Source organism: Meles meles, chromosome 21 (genome assembly GCF_922984935.1).
Source record: "Meles meles chromosome 21, mMelMel3.1 paternal haplotype, whole genome shotgun sequence".
NCBI lineage: Eukaryota > Metazoa > Chordata > Mammalia > Carnivora > Mustelidae > Meles > Meles meles.
This window is the reverse complement of record NC_060086.1, coordinates 23,865,204-23,883,943: the sequence shown is the minus strand read 5'-3', so window position 1 is coordinate 23,883,943 and position 18,740 is coordinate 23,865,204. Positions and strand designations below refer to the sequence as shown.

General features: G+C 46.0%; 2 protein-coding genes across 12 annotated transcripts in view; both read left to right on the top strand.

Moving 5' to 3' along the window:
• Positions 1–18,740, top strand: part of LOC123933383 — a 348,492-nt gene that overhangs the window by 214,718 nt on the left and 115,034 nt on the right. The gene's annotated exons all lie outside the window — the stretch shown is intronic.
• Positions 1–18,740, top strand: part of LOC123933379 — a 120,669-nt gene that overhangs the window by 63,248 nt on the left and 38,681 nt on the right. For 2 of the 11 annotated variants that reach the window (XM_045992457.1, XM_045992456.1), the window contains exons 1-3: positions 5,561–5,708; positions 6,155–6,276; positions 17,827–17,929. In XM_045992457.1, the coding sequence (XP_045848413.1) occupies positions 5,689–5,708; positions 6,155–6,276; positions 17,827–17,929 (245 nt within the window). In that variant the 5' untranslated portion in view covers positions 5,561–5,688. Of the gene's footprint in view, positions 1–5,560; positions 5,709–6,152; positions 6,277–6,363; positions 6,433–6,526; positions 6,627–6,663; positions 7,179–10,492; positions 10,567–12,286; positions 12,349–14,681; positions 14,834–17,826; positions 17,930–18,740 lie in introns of those variants that run through there. The other 9 variants (XR_006816574.1, XM_045992458.1, XM_045992461.1 and 6 more) reach the window with 8 other exon arrangements.

Here is an 18,740-nt window from a genome sequence, read left to right as displayed (position 1 = left end):
CCTTTCTCCTTCCCTCAGATGAAGAAATACCGGTGGAGGACAGGTCACAGGTTTCCTGGCAAGTTCCCACTGTTGCAGGTGACACTCCTGCCAATAGGGGAACGTCAGGCAGCGCTGCTTGAGTGGACAGGTGGCTGGAGCGGATCAGTGCTTCGCACGGGAGGAATGTGAGATGACTTTAGGTGGCACCCAGATAGATGTTTTACGTTTTAGAAGGTATTTATTACAGGGTGTGTTAGAAGAAAATATTACATAGAGAGTGAGTTACAAAAGGAATGTTAAATGGAGCAGGTGGTTTGTGAACGTCATGAACATTTCAAAAGCAATAGTTGATTCAGTGAAGACTTAGAAAGGTCTTTTATAAATCCGAGATTTTGGGTTCTTTGGGATTTCTTCCTTGTGGTGTGGCTGGACCACTGCACCTGCAGCCCCTGGCTGGTTCAGTCCACGTACATTTATGGGCCATTTGAAGAGGGAGCACAAATCCTGATTGCAATTCGAGAACCATCCATTGATACCTTCTGATGAGATCAAGAAAGACTCAGTAACACAGCCTACGTCTGGTGGCTCCGGAACGTGGGAAGAAATCTCAGAGGCGATGATAGCCATCTCTTGAGAAACTGCTGCCTGGCCAGTGCCCTTGGCAGCATGAAGGTCAATGTTGTGTGGAAAGGGAAGGCTTCACCAACTCTTATCAATCATGTTGAAAGGGAAAGACTTAAACCAACGGAAAGGGAGGATTTAACCAACTCTTACCAATCATCTGAAGCCTTTTATTCTTTTCAAATAAGTCTAAAACAGCTTTTTCATATGCAGAAAACTAAAATTCTAAGAAATCAGAAAAACATTAACAAATCGGTAGTGTTTCTTTTTTCAGTCTTACAACTGATGGTGTCTTAGAATGAAATGTAGCATATGGGTAGTGTAGAAAAATTTTCAAGCAAGTTAAAACACACACACACACACGCACACTCACACACAATATCTCTGAGGCTTCTCCTATTTCTCTGCTGTTCTTCAGCCTCCCTGCCTACCTTCTGCTACTGGTACTTCCAAGGCGCTTCCTGCCCAGAGCATTTCTATCTGCTTCTCGTCCTGTCCAGAGTGCCTTTTGCACAGCTTTCTCCAATTCTGTGGGACTCCACCCAGCCCTCCCCTTTCCAAAGAGGCCTGCCCTTTAACCTTGTCTGACGCAGGTCCTTCATCCCCCATGCTGTTGTCCTTCATCTGCCATAAGCTCTTACTTCTCTTTGTCTCTGTCTCTTCCCGGGGTTCACCACTGTATTCCCAATGCCTGGGACTTTGCAGACACTCAACAAGTATTGCTTGTCTGGATCAATAGTGTTAGCTGAGGGCGAATACAGAAGCTGCTCCGTGTCATCCAGCAGAGGGCAGTAGGAAGTCCAGGGAGGAGCTCCTTGTGGAAGGCAGCTTGGTCAGCTTTTCAGCAGGTAGAGCTGCTCAGCGGTGGAGCGAGTGCTTTCTTTGTAGGGCGTGCTCAGGCGGTGGCTTGATGTTGTTGAAGGGTTCTTGCCCTGGATGTCAGGGTTGACCAGGTCATTTGGAAGGCCCCTTCGAACCTGACATCCATGTTTGGGGACTATTCTCCTCATTGGTCTATGGGTCTTTCTCAACTGCAGATATGGCTCTTACCACGAGAGGGCACTAGATGATGCCTTTGAGGAGAGTGCTCTCAAACCACCAACAGTGAGAACACCATTTTTTCTCTTTTAATTATTGAAGTATGGTTTATCTGTACAACATTTTGTCAGTTTCAGGTGTGCAGCAGAGTGATTTGACACGTCTCTACGTTACTCAGCGCTCACTACGATTACATATAGTCACTGTCTGTCACAGTACAGTGTTATTACAATATTACTGACGATATTCCTAACACGCTTTTCATCTTTGTGAGTTATTTGCATAAGCAGAAATATGTACCTCTTATTCCCCATCACCAATTTCGCTCCCCCCACTTTCCCTCTAGCAATCTCCAGTTTGCTTTGTGTGTTGAAGAGTCTGTTTTGTTTTGTTTGGTTGGAGAACAGATTTTTCATGGCACTTATACCGTGAACACATATTCCAACAGCAGCTTCACAAAACAATCTTTAACTGTTTTTTTTTTAAAGATTTTATTTATTTATTTGACAGATCACAAGTAGGCAGAGAGACAGGCAGAGAGAGAAGGGAGGAAGCAGGCTCCCTGCTGAGCAGACAGCCCGATGTGGGGCTCGATCCCAGGACCCTGGGATCATGACCTGAGCTGAAGGCAGAGGCTTTAACCCCCTGAGCCACCCAGTCGCCCCCAATCTTTAACTCTTAATGCATACTGATACTTTCTGTTTAACTCTTGTCATCTGCATTTTCGAAGCCTGGGATTCGCAGACTCTTACATTGATTTTATGACATAGGTGGGTCACAATCCATTGTTTGAAAAGCACCGTTTCAGACAACGGAGTGTGTTCACCCCTGTAAAATTCTGTGGGTCAGTTTACTTTGACAGTCTGGGCTTGTAAGGTAATTGTGTCCCTTCATGCATACTTGGAGTGTTTCTGTGTTGAGTTGCTGCTTTGTGTAGCTGAAGGTACGTGCTTCCTATGGGTATTTGTTGCAGTGGGCACATGGCCATCTGTGGGAGACTGGTGGGGACATGTACAGGATTAGCACAGACCATAGTCAGGTCAGACAAGGGAGTAACCCTTGTCAGTGTATATGATAAGAACATATGATGTCTGTCTGCTTCTGGGAACTCAGAACCTAGTTGTGTGAAAACATACACACACACACACACACACACACACACACACACCTGCACACACACCCTACCTCTTTCATCTTACTCATCAAGCGAATGGAAACGAGGTAATGTGCTCAGGATAGCACTTAGGATGTTTGAGGCTGTAAGTAACAGAAGGCCAATTGCATTTGATCTATTGATTACATTTAGGAAGAGATTTATTTATTTGATAGAGAGAGTATTGGGCAGACGGAGAGAGAATCCTGAAGCAGAATCTCCACTGAGGATGGAGTCTGATGCTGGGCTCGATGCCAGGACCCCGAGCCATGACTTGAGCCAAAACCCAGAGTTGGCCGCTCAACTGGCTGAGCCACACAGGAGCCCCTCCATTTAGTTTCAGTGATAAAGACACTTATTAATTCCCATTGAGGAATCCATTGAGGGCAAGGGCCAAAATGGCTTCACATGGCCTTAGGGATCCAGGCTCCTTCCACTACTTCTTGTTTTCCTAAGGCTGGTTCCTTACAGTTGGTAGACCTCCACCGGTAATGTGGGCTTTAGCTCCTGGTTTAGAACACTAAACCTTTGCTTCCTTGTAGTGTAGACTGGGGAGAGTTTAGGCTACTATAGCATTTTCCAGGTTGTGTAGACCAGAGTTCAGGCGAGTGCACCATTTTCTAGGTTGTAGCTGTTGTGTTGATTGGTTCCTAGTTTCCCCGCTATGACCTGCCTGAGGGATGTGGAAGGACTGGTACCTAATACAGAGCTGGGGGAAAGGCTTAGGTAGTCATTCGTGAGTTTTAGGAAACAATCCTGGATCTCCTTTCCTACGGACACAGACCTTGTGGTCAAGCAGAGTTGTCTGACGGGCTCTTGCCAGGGAGTTTGCTGAGGGAATAAATGGTGGCAGGTCTTCTAGGTGAGGTATGAGGTGAGGTTCTGTGCTCTGTAGGGTCCTTTGAAAGGAGTTACGTACATGAGCAAAGAGAGAGAAGAAATGGCCACTGGGGAGGGGTGGGGAAATGAGGGGCCATGTATGTGAGCACCAAGACAGATGGCTGAGTCTGCTGAGATTTGTAATGGAGCATGAAACGTACCTGTGTTGGTCTTTGGAGGTAGCTGATTGTCCTTGACCTGGTTCTTGAGAATTGGGCTAGAACCTACTGACGTCGACTCACTTGCCTCCTTTCCTCCCTTCTAGGTTTGCAGTAAGCCTTGGCTACTGGCATGATCCATATATTCAGCACTTTGTAAGACTGTCTAAGGAGAGGAAGGCCCCGAAATTAACAGAGGCAAGTGACCCCCTCCCTCCCAACGTCCCCTCATCAGCCCAGAGGCCTGAGGTTTTAGGGATTCATTCTTCAAAATCGAGGGTTCCAGTGTTCACTCTCTCCAGGGGCATATGAAAGTGCTCATTTCCCAACATCCTCACCAGCACAGTGTATTAAGAACCTTTTCATTGATTTCGTGAAAATCTGATTCATGAAAAATGGTATCTTAAGTAGTTTTATTTTATATTCCTCTTATTTTAGGAGTGAAGTTGAAAATCATTTTTATATGTCTCAGGCCATTTACATTATCTTTTACTATGGACTTTCTGTTCAAGTAAGGAAATACTTTCTTGTCCTTATGAAAGTGATAGTAACACTATTAGGCTCTGTAAGCCCTTTCTCTCAAGGCAGTGAAAGGATTTGAGAGGGGAGGGTGACTCATTCCCAGTCAGATTGAGAAATTAGCCAAATGACCCCAAGTGCTCGGGCATGCAGGGAATCCTGGCCCTAAAGATGGAGCCTGTGGGTAGATTCTGTAGGAAATGCAAAGAAAGTTTAAAGTGGTGGTCCCTGACAATATGGACATGGACCTTACTTTGAGCTGAGGGTGAACCCAGGCTTTAGGAAGACGGGGCCAGGCCTGCCTAAGAGGCCAAAAGCCTTCCTCCCGGGGTCCTGAGGCAGCTTTCCCAACCAGAGGCAGGGACCCACCTCAGAGCCCCGGGAGCTGGGTGCCCCAGGCAGCATGTCAGCGGCCTGTGTTCCTTCTTCCTCTGCTTGGGCTGGCATCTCCACACTGTGGCCCAAATAGGGTGTGGTGAGCATTTTAAAAGTTTTTGTTTCAATATCCAGTCTGTTGTGGATGATACTCTATAACATACATTAAAAATGATTTCCTAGAAACATAAAATACAAGAGACACCTAAAATATAAGCTCAAATTATTTATTGAGAGAATCAATAGACCTAGAATTCCTGTATCACATTCTGGAACATTTCTTTTTTTTTTTTTTAAGATTTTATTTATTTATTTGACAGAAGAGATCACAAGTAGGCAGAGAGGCAGGCAGAGAGAGAGAGGGAGGAAGCAGGCTCCCTGCCAAGCAGAGAGCCTGACGTGGGGCTCGATCCCAGGACCCTGAGATCATGACCTGAGCCAAAGGCAGAGGCTTTAACCCACTGAGCCACCCAGGCTCCCCAATATTATTTTTTAACATTGTGGAGCATTTCTAAATGCTACTCAGATTTTGTTCTTAAAATATATATACTTAAACGGCAGGGTTTTAGAACACAGATTTTATCTTCCTTTCCCCTCTTTTATTTCTCACTGCCTTTCCTCCAGCTCACCACTCTGTAGCTGAACAAGTCTGTTTATTTGGCAACATTTACTTGTGCTTTCCCCTCTCCCAAGTGGTCTGTCAGGCCGTTTTATTTTTTGTTGTTGTTGTTTGTTTTAAAGATTTTATTTATTTGAGAGAGAGAGAGAGAGTTGCAAAGCAGGGGGAACGGCAGGCAGAGGGAGCAGGAGAAGCAGACTCTGCACTGAGCAAGGAGCCCAACGGGGGCTCTATCCCAGTACCCTGGGATCATGACCTGAGCTGAGGACAGACTGTTAACTGACTGAGCCACCCAGGTACCCCTTGTGAGGCTATTCTCTAAACAGAGGCTCTACCCACACAGGATGGTGATTGCGGAGACACGGTAAGAAATAAATCTTTTTTTTTTTCTCTGTCATTTGTCCATCCTGTTTCCTGTCCTCAAATATTATATTCATCACGATCTTGGAATTTTGACATTTTGCAGACTCTTGAGTGGCTTTCACCTAGCTGCAAAAAAGCACATTTCCCAGATCCAATGTTTTGATGTAATACGGTTGTCTCTCATACGCAAATTTAAGGGACATTTTATTTTTAAGGTCGTTAATGACACCATTAAATAGATTGTACTTACTTTGATTCTCACCACTTTAAATTTAAAAAAAAGAGAGAATGTGAAAGTCCTGATTTCTCCCATGAGTCCACATAAAAATCACTGACCCCAAAGAAGAGCAGCAGAATCCTCCTTTGTTCTTCTCCTGGGGCGGGCTCTGCAGGGATGCTTTCCGATCTCACTGAGTGATAGCTTGTCTCCGTGTGTCTCTCTCTCAGGATATTTTGCTCGAGTCCATGGTGTCAGTCAGCTGATAAAGGCATTTCTGCGGAAGACAGAATGTCATTGTCCAATTGTAAATCTTGGGGCTGGGATGGAGACCGCGTTCTGGAGATTAAAGGTAAATGAACATTCGCCCTCTTCTTTCCAGAATTGTTTCATTTGTGAAGATGCCCGCCCGCTTCAAAATGTTAAAATATATTCAGAGGGAACGCAGTGACTGTCTGTCTCGCACCCCTGTCCCCAGCTGTTTGCGCCTGCTGCCGCCTTTAGACACGTACTTGATGTCACCAGGGCTCTGGTGAAGGATGGGTGCCTGGCTTCTCATCCTTTTCTGTTACAAACAGAGCTTCTGATAAAAACCCTTGTAGACGAGTCCTCTGCATGTGTGGAAGACCCTGCCAGTGGGATCGTGAGCCCCAGAGCCCGTGTGTCTGCCGTATTGATGATCACGAAGATTTTATCGTCATCGTGAGTGTCTACGGTACAGTTTAGAGATGTGCAAGGCTGGGTGATAGTGATATGACACAAAGGCCTTTCATAGCGATTCCTTGATGTGATCCCTCACCTGCTCTGTTAACGAGCAAGCACAGGTATAACTCCTCTCACAGGAAACGAGACGGGTCCGGTTAGTGGCAGATCCAGGAGCGCATAGACTGCAGGTCCCGCAAGCCCCGGTTGCTTCCCTGTTCTCTGTCCAGAGCCTTGTGCTTGCTCAGGGTGTCTTTGTGGTCCGCCAGTCGGTGGTGCATCTCTACCTCAGTGACGATGGTGTGGTGGAAGGTACTGGAGCAGAATGCAGGGGCAGAACATGTCACGTGAGCAGAAGCCACTGGAGAAATGCCTCCTTGCGGCCCCACACCCTTTCGAATTGGTTCCGAGGTTTGGTTTCTTCCCCTGTCAATAATGGGTTAATAACGAATAGATCTGACGTTTTTCTTTCCTGTCAAGGTACTTGAGACTTAGGTACCCCTTCCAAGAAAATGGCTATCTGTCAGGAGTGAGGAAAGCAAATAGCACAGGGTAGGAAAGATACTGTGGAGGTGTTTTGTTTGATAATCGTATTGCTCAAAGGGTTTTTTTTTCATCTAAGTTTCTTTAAAAAAGTAATGCTTGTTTGTGCTTTGGAGCCTAGGTGGAAAGGGCCCGATTTTGGCTACCCACCTGTCTTTGTAAATATACAGTTTCATTGCAACACGGCCACTCCCATTTACTTAAGTCTTCTCTATGGCTGCTCTACCAGCACAACGGCGGAGTTGAGTACTTGGAGGAGAGGCCGTCTGGCCTGCCAAGGCTAAAATACTTCCTAGTCATTTGCAGCAAGTTTGCTAATCCCTGAATGGAGAGATCTGTGCTTCTAGACAGTGTGGAGCAAATTTTGTCTGCCAGGCTCATGGTCTCATGCACCTTCCACCCGGGATGGTCCCCCGGCTGCACCAGCAGAGGCTTAGCAGTGGGTCACAGGCTTTCTGCTTCCACCACAGTGGGAGCTCGTTCTGTATGATCTCAGACCCAAGACTCTGGGGACAGTTGAAGGCTCCCGCCTTCCGGCAGTGAGCAGCAATAGGGCCCAGGGAAGGCAGTACCACCACAGATAAAGAGTCATGGGGTAGTGAACCCCTTTAAGGAACCTTGGCTTCTCTGTGTCTCCCAACTTCTATTTCCACACAACCCAAGGATCAAGGACCCAGGGGATGGGTGTCACCTTGGGCAACCTGTGCTGCAGTCGGCCCTGTGGGATCCCCTTTGAATCCGAGGGCTGTCCTTCCTCACGGCTCTCCCTGGAGGTGTCTGGGACCAAAGCCCCATCCTGGGTGTCCTCCACACCTCCTGTGACATGCCAACTCCTGACAAATAGGTGTCAGAAGCACTTAGGGATCCCAGAACCCAAACTGGAAGTGTCATGTGCCGCAGCCATTTTGTTCCTTTCCCAAAGCCCAGAAAGTAGATGTCTGTTCCTTAGAGGCTCCAGGTGTGCCTCTGGATAGCTTCCCTCCACAGTGACCCCTTACTCAGAATTCTCCTGAGGGTCAAGTATCTGATGCCTGGGGACCTGATACGTGACTCGATCCCATGACCCTGAGATCATGACCTGAACCGAAATCAAGAGTTGGCCACTCGCTCGACTGAGCCACCCAGACACCCCGAGGGAAAGCTCCTTATCATAAAGTAAGAAGTCCAACACAAGGCATAGGAGTGTATGCTGTCCTTCATTTGCTTTCAATCATTCTCATTTGTCTTGGAATTTTATTTTATTTTATTTTTTAAAGATTTTATTTATTTATTTGAGATAGAAAGAGATCACAAGTAGGTAGAGAGGCAGGCAGAGAGAGAGTGGGAAGCACACTCCCCGCTGAGCAGAGTCCCACACGGGGCTCGACCTCAGGATCCTGAGACCACGACCCGAGCTGAAGGCAGAGGCTTAATCCACTGAGCCACCCAGGCACCCTTGTCTTGGAATTTTAGACTCTCCTTAACCTTTCCTATTGTGGGAGTAACATTCTGGAAGGGTGTGGTGGGGTATCCTAGCGGAAGTTATGTCCTCATCTTCGCTAAACATTTCTTCCCAGTAGCCTCAGGCGGCTCATCCATCGCTGCGTTCTGCACAAAACCAGGCATGCGTGGCAGCTGTGAGTGTGAACAATTGGGATGGCTGAGCCTGTGTCTTCTGATATCCCAGGAAGCGGTCTTTTTCTCTGTCCTCCTGTCTCCCTCTCTCTCTCCCTGCCTCTCCCGCAAACCAGAACCCCTGAGATTTTCCACAAGGGTGGGCGGTAGCTGGACCTACAGTTCTGACACTCACTGTTCGGAACCTCCTCCTATCAGGAAACGCTTGCTCATGATTTCTGTCCCCATCATGCTGACTCCGGGGTTGGCGACCCCGCAGTCTCGGCTTCCCATCGCGGGTGACTGTCTGCATACACAGTGTTCTTGCCTGTGCAGTGGCTCACGTCAGAAACTTGGGTGTCATCCCAGCCTGCAATAGCGACACCGCGACCAGATTCTGGATACCGGCACCTGTCTTTCCTTTTGTCTTTTCCCCTTGAACAAACTGGCTCTGTATTTCTGGAATAGAAGTACGGGTGGACACGGTGTTCAAAGAATACATGGGGGGGGGGGGGACGATGCCAAGCAAGTCAGCAGGCACGGAGCACCTTGTTTCTTGCTAGGCCGTAGGGTCGTGAGGAGCTGCTGCAGGCGACAGACAGGGTGTGGTTGGAAGAGGCCAGAAAGGGGTGTCTGTGCAGCTGGGGTTGAGGAGAGAACGCGTTCAAGAATAGTCATCAGGGCTGTGACTGGACATGGCAGACATGGAGAGAAAGTGCTAAGATGGCCGGGCCGTGACCAGGCTGGGACACAGATGGAGCGGGGCCGTGAGTGTGTGTGTCTGTGTCTCTGTGTGTCTGTGTGTCTTTGCATGTGTTTCCCAGTGTCTTTGTCTCTGTGTGTCTCTGTGTGGGGTCTGTGTGTCTCTGCATGTCCCTGTGTGTGGGTCTGTGTAGATGTGTTTCTTTGACTCAGTGTATGTGTTTGTGTGTTTCCGTTTGTCTGTGTGTGTGGCTTTCACACTTGCTTTACTGCAGCCCACAGTAGACATCATAAAGTCTCACCCATGCCGCTTACTCTGGCAGGTTCTGCTGTCAGTGTCGCCGGAGTATTTCTTTCTACAGGAGTCCTCACAGCCCCGTGAGGTGCTGTCCCTTCTCTACTGTGTGGATGTGGAAAGCTTGGCCCAGGGAGTTGAGTGACTTCCCAGCACCTCGTAGCAGACAAGTGGCTGAGCTGGGATCTGAACCCCATTCCCTGGCTCCAGAGTGCCTGCCCTTTCCCCCCACCACACTCTCCTCTCATGGGAAAAAGTAAATGTAGCACAAAACAGTGCTTGCCCTCACCGTGGCGGGTGCTTTGTGATGTTGGCTGTTGTATCCTGTTTGATCCCCCACATGCTGGCTCCACCCCCACATCGGTTTCCTGACCCTCCCTGATCTGTCTCAGTCTGCTTTTTGGCAAAGTCTGTTAGGTCCTACATCCCCAGGGCCTCTCAGTGCCTCCCTGTCTCCATCCCAGTGGCTGTTCCCCCAGTTCCGGCTCCCCACGACTTCCTCCCTGGACCTTCTTCCTGGATGGCTGTGAGCGCCTCCTAACTTTCATCCTCCGTCCGTTCTCCACGCGGAGACCAAAGCCACCTGAAACTTGCATTTTTCCCCATATCGTTCCTGATTTGCGCCCTGAAATACTCTGTTGCCATTTGGGGCTTAGTAGTCGGTGCATGAAGACGGTCAGTAAATGTATGAGGGAATATAGAATTAGGAAACTTACTGTGTATTTTTCCTCAGGATGAAGATCTCCCAAGGAAATATTTTGAGGTTGACTTTCCGGTCATAGTCACGAGAAAGCTACACAGCATCAAGTAAGTGTGGCTTGGACCAGACAACTGAGCCGGGTAGATTCAGAGGCAGCGGTTAGTAGGGGGCCGGTCTGCATGCTGGGGACCTCATTTTAGGGGCTCTTCTCTTGGACCCCCTGCCCACTTTCTTGCTGGCCCCGGCATCCTCATTCCAACCTGTGGAGCAGTCTTCCAAATGCAGTCACCCTCCGTTGGCGACAGTTCTGTCCGTGAGCGTCATTTGTCTGAACCTTGAAAAGAAATGACCTACAGTAGTTTGATCCTCTGAATTTTCTGTGTGTTGTGTCTTCTTTGTTACCTCCAGGGCATAGAGAGGTGCCCGGCCTAGAGGGATGCATAGTAAATATTGTTCGAGTGAGTGACGAGGAGACTAAACTTAGGCATTTACTGCATGTGAGATATTCTGGGTACCAGCCTGAGGCCAGGTTTTAAGAAGTTTGCAGAACTGTCGAGGACGAGTCAGTGACTCTCTTCTGGGAGCTTTTTTTTTTTTTTTTTTTAAATACTGTATTTGACAGAGCAGAAGCAGGGAGAGTGGAAGATGGAGAAGCAGGCTTCCTGCTGAGCAGGAGCCCAAGGCAGGACTCATTCCCAGGACCCCGGGATCATGACCTGAGTTGAAGTCAGTCGCTTAACCAACTGAGTCACCCAGTTGTCTGTGCTCGGAGTTTTTCTGGCACCATGCGAAATGGATCAGGGGTCACTGAATGGGACCATTCAGTGCTCAGAGCAGACTCGTGAATCCCAGTGGGGAAACCGAGGCTCAAAGCAGTGAAGTGAATTTCCCTCAGGGCACCCGTGGAGGAAGGGGTGGAGCTGAGATTTAAACCCTGGCCTCAAGCCGAAGGTCAGGGCTTCCTGGTGGTTTTAACTTGTGCTCCCTTCTTTCTTTCTCAGCGATTTAAATAAAATGCCAAGTCTTATATTTTAAAAAAATTTTGAATTAACCCTGGAAGTTTCAGCTTGTCTTTCAAAGATGTCTAGTTCTCATCGTTTGGAAATAGTTTTCAAGTATGAGACTGTTTTAGTTTATCCTACGGAACAAGGTTTTCACTCTTTCCAAATGCAAGATTCTGTTACAGTAAATATGCTTTTTAGTTGCCGCCTGGCATCTGAGACTGTATCTGCAGAGGAGGATCCGGCTTGGTAGAACCCCACGTGAAATAAGAGTACGTGGGCTCTCCCTTAAGCCCAGAGGTGGCTTCTAGGCTGGAAAAGGCATTGGCCTTTGTGTGTGGTTGTTGTGGTTGGGGATTCAGGTCTCCCAGGTCTGATTTTTGGCATATCCTGGAGGAGAAGACTCGTCACATAAGTGTTACTGACTTCAGGTCTGTATAGGAGTCCGTTTTCCAGATAACTGTGAGCAGTAAGGACTGGGTTATACATTTTGTTGGAGAAGAGGCAGGAAACTAGAGAGAACTTGGAAAACACTGGAACATCGGGTAAGTACTGAGTGATTTCTGAGTGTTGAGTATTTCCTGATGAGATTGAGAGTGGACATCCGATTCGGAGTGTCCTGTTAGTGACCTCCCCTGACCCCGATCTGCCAAAGTGTGACTGCATGTGCCCAGGGCCAGATGCCACGGAGCAAAAGGCCCTGTGCATTCAGTGGCCCTTGCTTTGAAGAGGAGCAGGATGTGTTTGCCGTTTCTGGAGAGGGTGTTTGCAGTTTTGCTGAATCTGAGCTCCTTGCCTCATTTCTGTCTTTCCCGTCTTTCCACAGAGTCAAGCCTTTCTTATCACAACCCATCATAGAATGACATTCAGAGGACCCACTTCAAATCGGCAAGTACCTTTCACCTACGTGTTACAGTATGGGCTATAGAACTCTCTTTGCTTTCTTTCCCCTTTTCCTTTTAAGTGTGTGTGTGTGTGTGTGTGTTTGTGTGTCTGGGTCTGAGCCTGCGTGTGTGCACCCATGATGTCCCAGGTGTATACTTCTGTGATACATTTACACAGTGACGGAATTTAAAACAGATGTGCATAGGTCCCTGTTCTTCAATCTTTACAGAATGTTTCTCAGTGATTTGCAAAAGATGCCAAAATAGATTTTTTCGTGAAAATCTCCATTTCCAGCTTTCCTGGGGAGCATCCATTCCGGTAGCATCAGACCCTCAGTCCCACCCCCACCGCTCCCCGCTGTCTGTACCTGACCTGGGCTGCCCGTGATGTCTCCTCCTTGTTCCCTCTGCTTGGGTTTTCGCTCTCACGTTTGAATTATGAGTGTTGCCAGCAACACTCTGCTCACCTCTAAGCCTTTTGAACCAGGGAAACCTCTTCCAGAATGTTCCATCATTTTCAGTCTGTGTCTGAGGGAGTAGTTCAAGGGACTTCTTTTTTTTTTTTTTTTTTAAGATTTTATTTATTTATTGACAGAGAGAGAGAGATCACAAGTAGGTAGAGAGACAGGCAGAGAGAGAGGGGAAGCAGGCTCACTGCTGAGCAGAGAGCCTGATGTGGGACTCGATCCCAGAACCCGAGATCATGACCTGAGCTGAAGGCAGAGGCTTAACCCACTGAGCCACCCAGGTGCCCAGTTCAAGGTATTTCTTAATAATTGCTGTCAGGAGACATGGCCAGCGAGGATGGCCTTTGTGGTTGGTGGACACAGATGACACAGGAACCGTCAGACAACCAGACAGGCCTCTATGCAACCACAGTGCCATACTCCTGCTCCTAGTGAAGAAACTCCCCCAGAAAAGAACATCTCCCCCATCCCTTGTTTCCCTCCTACGAATTGTAAGTAGATCCTCTGCAGGCTTTGCCATTTCCTGGCGCAGCTGTTTTCTCCACACTGTAGCTGTCACAGTTCTCTTCATATTGGGTGAATACTTGGGTCAGGAGGATTACTGATAACAAAAAAGTTACCACCTTGCATTAGCTTTGATCCATCAGTGCAGGAATGTATGAAGTAGAAAGTAAACACGCTCCATCATCTCTCCCCCCACCAAGAGAAGCAGCGTTCAGGGTGTTTCCTCCTGTGGATGAAGAGCACACCTAGAGATGGAAAATATCACACATGAGAAAACACACAGAAAGATAATCCAGTGCCTGGCACGTAGAGCGTTCCATAAATTGTTGTTGAGAGACCATATATACACATTGAATGAATACGTAGGTTGTAGTTCAGTATATATCTGTTGAATGAGTGAATCTGTATTTCTCAAAATCCGTAAATTCAGGTGTCCTTTTAATAAAGTGAATCATTTATACGTCCTGCTTTGTAGCTAGCTCGCTCTTTCTGCAACTTAGTGACCCGTGACTGTCTTCGTGTCATCATATATAGGTCTGCCTCATTTCTGATGGCTTTCTAGTTCTCCTCAGCATGCAAATGCCATTTTCCTTAATGTACTCAGTACCGATCGTCCTTTAGACAGCTGCGTGTTTTATGGCGTTCTCTTAAGCGGTGCCGTAGAAAGCACAGGTGCACGTGGGTATGTACAGGAATTGCTGGCTCAAGGAATTGTCCCTGGTGAATTCTAATAGCTACTGCCAAATCGTTCTTCGAGACCCTCTTTACTGATTTGTATTTTCATGAGAGTAGATGAGGGTTCCCTTTCTGTACACCGTAACGCTGGCTGTTATCATTTAAAAAATTCTGCCAAACTGCCAAACCTATTAAGTTAAAAAATTTTAAAGAACTTTGTGCTGATGAGATGATAAAAGAACCTTTTACTGGCCTGCTGGATTTCTTTGTAAATGTCCATTGGAAATGTTGCAGTTTCATTTTCTTTTCAGTTTCTGGGAATCCATTAGAACATTAGGATATATTCTTTTTTTTTTTTTAAGATTTTATTTATTTATTTGACAGACAGAGATCACAATTAGGCAGACAGGCAGGCAGAGACAGGGTTGGGGCAGGGGGAAGCAGGTTCCCTGCCGAAGCAGAGAGCTGGGTGCAGGGCTCGATTCCAGGACCCTCGGATCATGACCTGAGCCGAAGGCAGAGGCTGTAACCCACTGAGTCACCCAGGTGCCCCAAAGATATATTCTTTGATCAAAGTCCCTCATCGCCTTTTTTGGGCAGATTTTTTTCTTAGTCTTCTGCTTGCTTTTGAACTGTGTGTTTGTGTCTCATGTAGACACATTTTCTCGTCCTTTGCTTTGTAGTTTTAGATCTTGCCGTCATACGGGGAAAGGAGAATTCGAATAAAAATAAGGGACATATAAATATGAGTGAAGACCTGAGAAAAATCATAGGTGATCATAAAGCTGGCACAAATGTCATCGAAATACTACCCTGCATCATCTGACCTATGAGGCTGTGACTGTAAGATCCTCCACTATTTCTTTATGATTAGGAAAGGCAAAGTGTTGGTAAACTGGCATGTGCTTGACTGTTGGATGCATCCTGATTTCGGGAATGTTAAAGCAGAAAAATATATGCATCTTGGAATTGACACTTTTGTTAAGCTGAATTATGCATGGGTGGAAAATTCCAAGTATATAAATAGGCACACAGTGAAAAATCAGAAGGAGTAAATCAGGTTCTCTTACTCTGCTCCTTAAATCCTCCTGCTGGTTGGGATCCACACGGTTAAGCAGGTCTCTGTCTGCCTCCTGACTTGACTCTTGACTGCAGTCATTCTGAGCTGGCCACATTGTCGTGCCGCAGCCTGACCATGCCACGCTTACCGTCACCTTCGGATCTTCCACTTCCTTCTACCATGGCCTGGAACTCTTTTCCCCTAATTTTGCTTGCCAGTCTCCTTTTGATCACCTCTGTCTTAGCTTAGCTGCTGCCTCCCCTGAGAAGCTCTCCATGACCAGCAGGTGAAAGACTGAACCCTGTCCCTCCTACTCTTTTTGTTTTTCATCACCTTTTATTTGCTTCATAGCACTTAACACTCTGATATTCTCTTAATTCTTCCCTTCTTTAATGATTCATTGTCTCTCTCCCTTCTCTGGGGCAGGTAAGCCTCATGAGAGGTAGTGACCTGTCTGTCTCCTGTTCATCACTGTGTCCCCAGCACGTGGAACAGTGCCTGGCATGCAGAGATTGTTGATTGAATAAATACACACCTGAATGGCCAAACAAACGAATGTGTTGGTATTTTTGTAGTACATCTCAACTCTTTTTTTTTTTTTCGAATGAGGGAATCACTCACTCCATGCACGCCTTTTAGCAACATGTACATTATTTGCAAGAAGGGGCACAAGTGTTTGGGAATCATTTGATCTCATAATAGGGCAGATGTGCCTTCAGAGTCTATATATTCCTTTTCTCACTTGGGGATTGTGGCACCTGGAGCTCTGACTTTGGGTTTCCCTGCTTCCGTGATACCTAGCAGGCTCCTAGGAGGTATGTCTTTTAGCTCGTGGTGTGTAGCTCAGTGTATTTGAGTCAGCTAAATGGGGTTATCTGCATCATGAGGGTGTTCAGACGCACTATGGTTTAGCCTCTTTCCCTTTTTCTACTGTGACCGCTCAGAGCCGAGAGAACCTGAGCTATTGGCAACAGTATAGGATGGCTGTTGGATATTCCAGTTTCTTCCATGGTCTGTACCCTTGAGGAAGCTGAGCAAGCAGTGCTTCGGGTATACCACCAAGCAGTTTGCTTTTTTTTTCAAATTACAATCCATTTTTAAAACTTTTAATTGACAGTGTTTTTAGGTGTACATAAAAATAAACCTGTGAATCTCTATGTATGCAACACCTAACTTAACTATGACCAGCTTCCTGTACCAGTGGTTCTAAAAGTGTAGTCCTAAACTAGATGCATCAACACTGCCTGAGCACTTTTCAGAGATACCCGTTTCCTTTTTTTTTTTTTTTTCTTAAAGATTTTGTTTATTTATTTGACAGACAGAGATCACAAGTAGGCAGAGAGAGAGGAGGAAGCAGGCTCCCCGCCGAGCAGGGAGCCCAATGCCGGGCTCGATCCCAAGACCCTGGGATCACGACCTAAGCCGAAGGCAGAGGCTTTAACCCACTGAGCCACCCAGGCACCCTGAGATACAGGTTTCTAACTTTTGAAAGAATTTGAAAAAATTTCTACTTTTGAATGAACTGCTGAATTAGAAACTCAGGGGGGTAGAGCCCGTCAGTCTGTTTTAACAAGCCCTCCAGGTGATACTGATGGCTGCCAAAGCTTGAGAACCACTATATAGACCATTTCATCTGATCTCTGCTGGACTATTTTATTTTATTTCAAGATTTTATTTATTTGTTAGGCAGAGAGAGAAGGGGAAGCAGGCTACCCGCTGAGCAGAGAGCCCAATGCGGGGCTCCATCCCAGGACCCTGGGATCATGACCTGAGCTGAAGGCAGAGGCTTTAACCCACTGAGCCACCAGGTGCCCCGTTGCTGGAGTATTTTAAAGCAAATGTTATCATTTTGTTTTACTTCGGTATGGAAACAGTATTCCTTTAATCACAATACCTCACAGATTGGCACAACGTGTAGAAGCAGCCAGCCAATTGGTACCATTGTTTCCATAGGCTTATCCTTTGACCTCCTCATTCCACTCATACAGACCTACTTGACAGTTGCTTCATAATGTTTATATAAAGATGTTCACTGCAGTGCCTCAGATAGAGAAAACTTGAAAATACCATATGTCTGATAGTGAGAGATCGGTTGAGTAAGTTATTTTATCCACTCTGGAATGCGAGGAAATCATTGCAGAGAATGATGTCATTGATATTACCGTTAAATAAGGAAAGCAGTTTTCAAAAGAAGAATTGGCCCTGTTTGTTTTTTCTGTGTGAGGTGTGTATGTATGTTTGTGTGAGAATGTGTTTATGTTGTATATGTGAGTTTAGGCACATAGGAAAAAGGACCAGGATGTTCTACACAAAAATACTAATAGTTATCTCTGGAAGATGTGGTTTTATTTCATTTCTACCCTCTTCATTCCTGATTTTCTCCCCCGCAATGGAGTGTGTGTGTGTGTGTGTGTGTGTGTGTATATATATATATATATATATATATATTTTTTTTTTTTTTTTTTTTTTTTTTAAGATTTTATTTACTTGACAGAGAGAGAACACAAGTAGATAGAGAGGCAGGCAGAGAGAGGGGGAAACAGGCTCCCTGCTGAGCAGAGAGCCCAAGCGGGACTCGATCCTAGGACCCTGAGATCATGACCTGAGCCAAAGGCAGTGGCAATCCACTGAGCCACCCAGGCGCCCCGCAGTATATATTTTTATAATGGAGAAAAACAATAAATTTACTTTAATTTTTAAAAAAAATCATATCCATTGAAATTATAATTTCTTGATGAATTTTTGTTGAAATGATCATCTCTTCTTGGATTTACAGGTGGACACCTGTTGGATTCAAAGAGATATGCTGTTATTGGAGCAGATCTCCGAGATTTACCTGAACTGGAAGAGAAACTAAAGAAACGTAACATGAATCCACAGTGAGATTTTTTTTTAACCTCTTATGCATTTGTGACTTCTTGCTAATAGGAGATAAGGCCAGTTGAAATTGCAGCATGATACTTCTGTCCATTTTTTATTATGAGATATTATCTCATTGCTACTGAGAGTGGTTTTCTGTAGTACTTTTAGAAGCAAAGTTCTCAATCAAGCCCGTTTTCCCATCAGAATAATGTGCATTGCTTTTGTAACATACTGATGCCTAACATCATAAAGCTTGAGAGAAGATAATTATATGCATAGAAACGTGTAATTGCAATATACAAAGGATTAGAATGTGGAATATATAAAGAAAAGCTACTACTAAAAAAGGTAAGTCCCATAGGAAAACAGGCAAAAGACAGATGACAAGGCACCTCAAAGAAGGAAGTGAATATTATATGAAAAGTTACTGAACCTCAGTAGTAATCAGATGGAACTCTATTTTACTCCAGCCACGTCAGCACAAATATAAAAGTCTGACATTATCAGGTGCTGGAAGGTTATATGAGAACAAGACGGTCCTGCACAACTGATGCAAGTGAATTTGGGACAGTCATTATGAGCAACAGTCTGGAAGTATCTATTAAAATTGCAGGCTTGTGTGCCATGTTGTATAGTAGTTCATTCCACTTTGGTTGTGTGCACCTCAGAAAGGTCTGCCTATGCAAGGAGGACGGTCATCATGGGCACTGTTTTCAGTAACAGAAAAATGGAACCATTCTAACTATCCATCAGGAGAAGAGTGAGTGAGCAGTATGTAAAAGGCATGACCTAGATCAGCATGGAGAGAGCTCAAAAACATAATGTTGC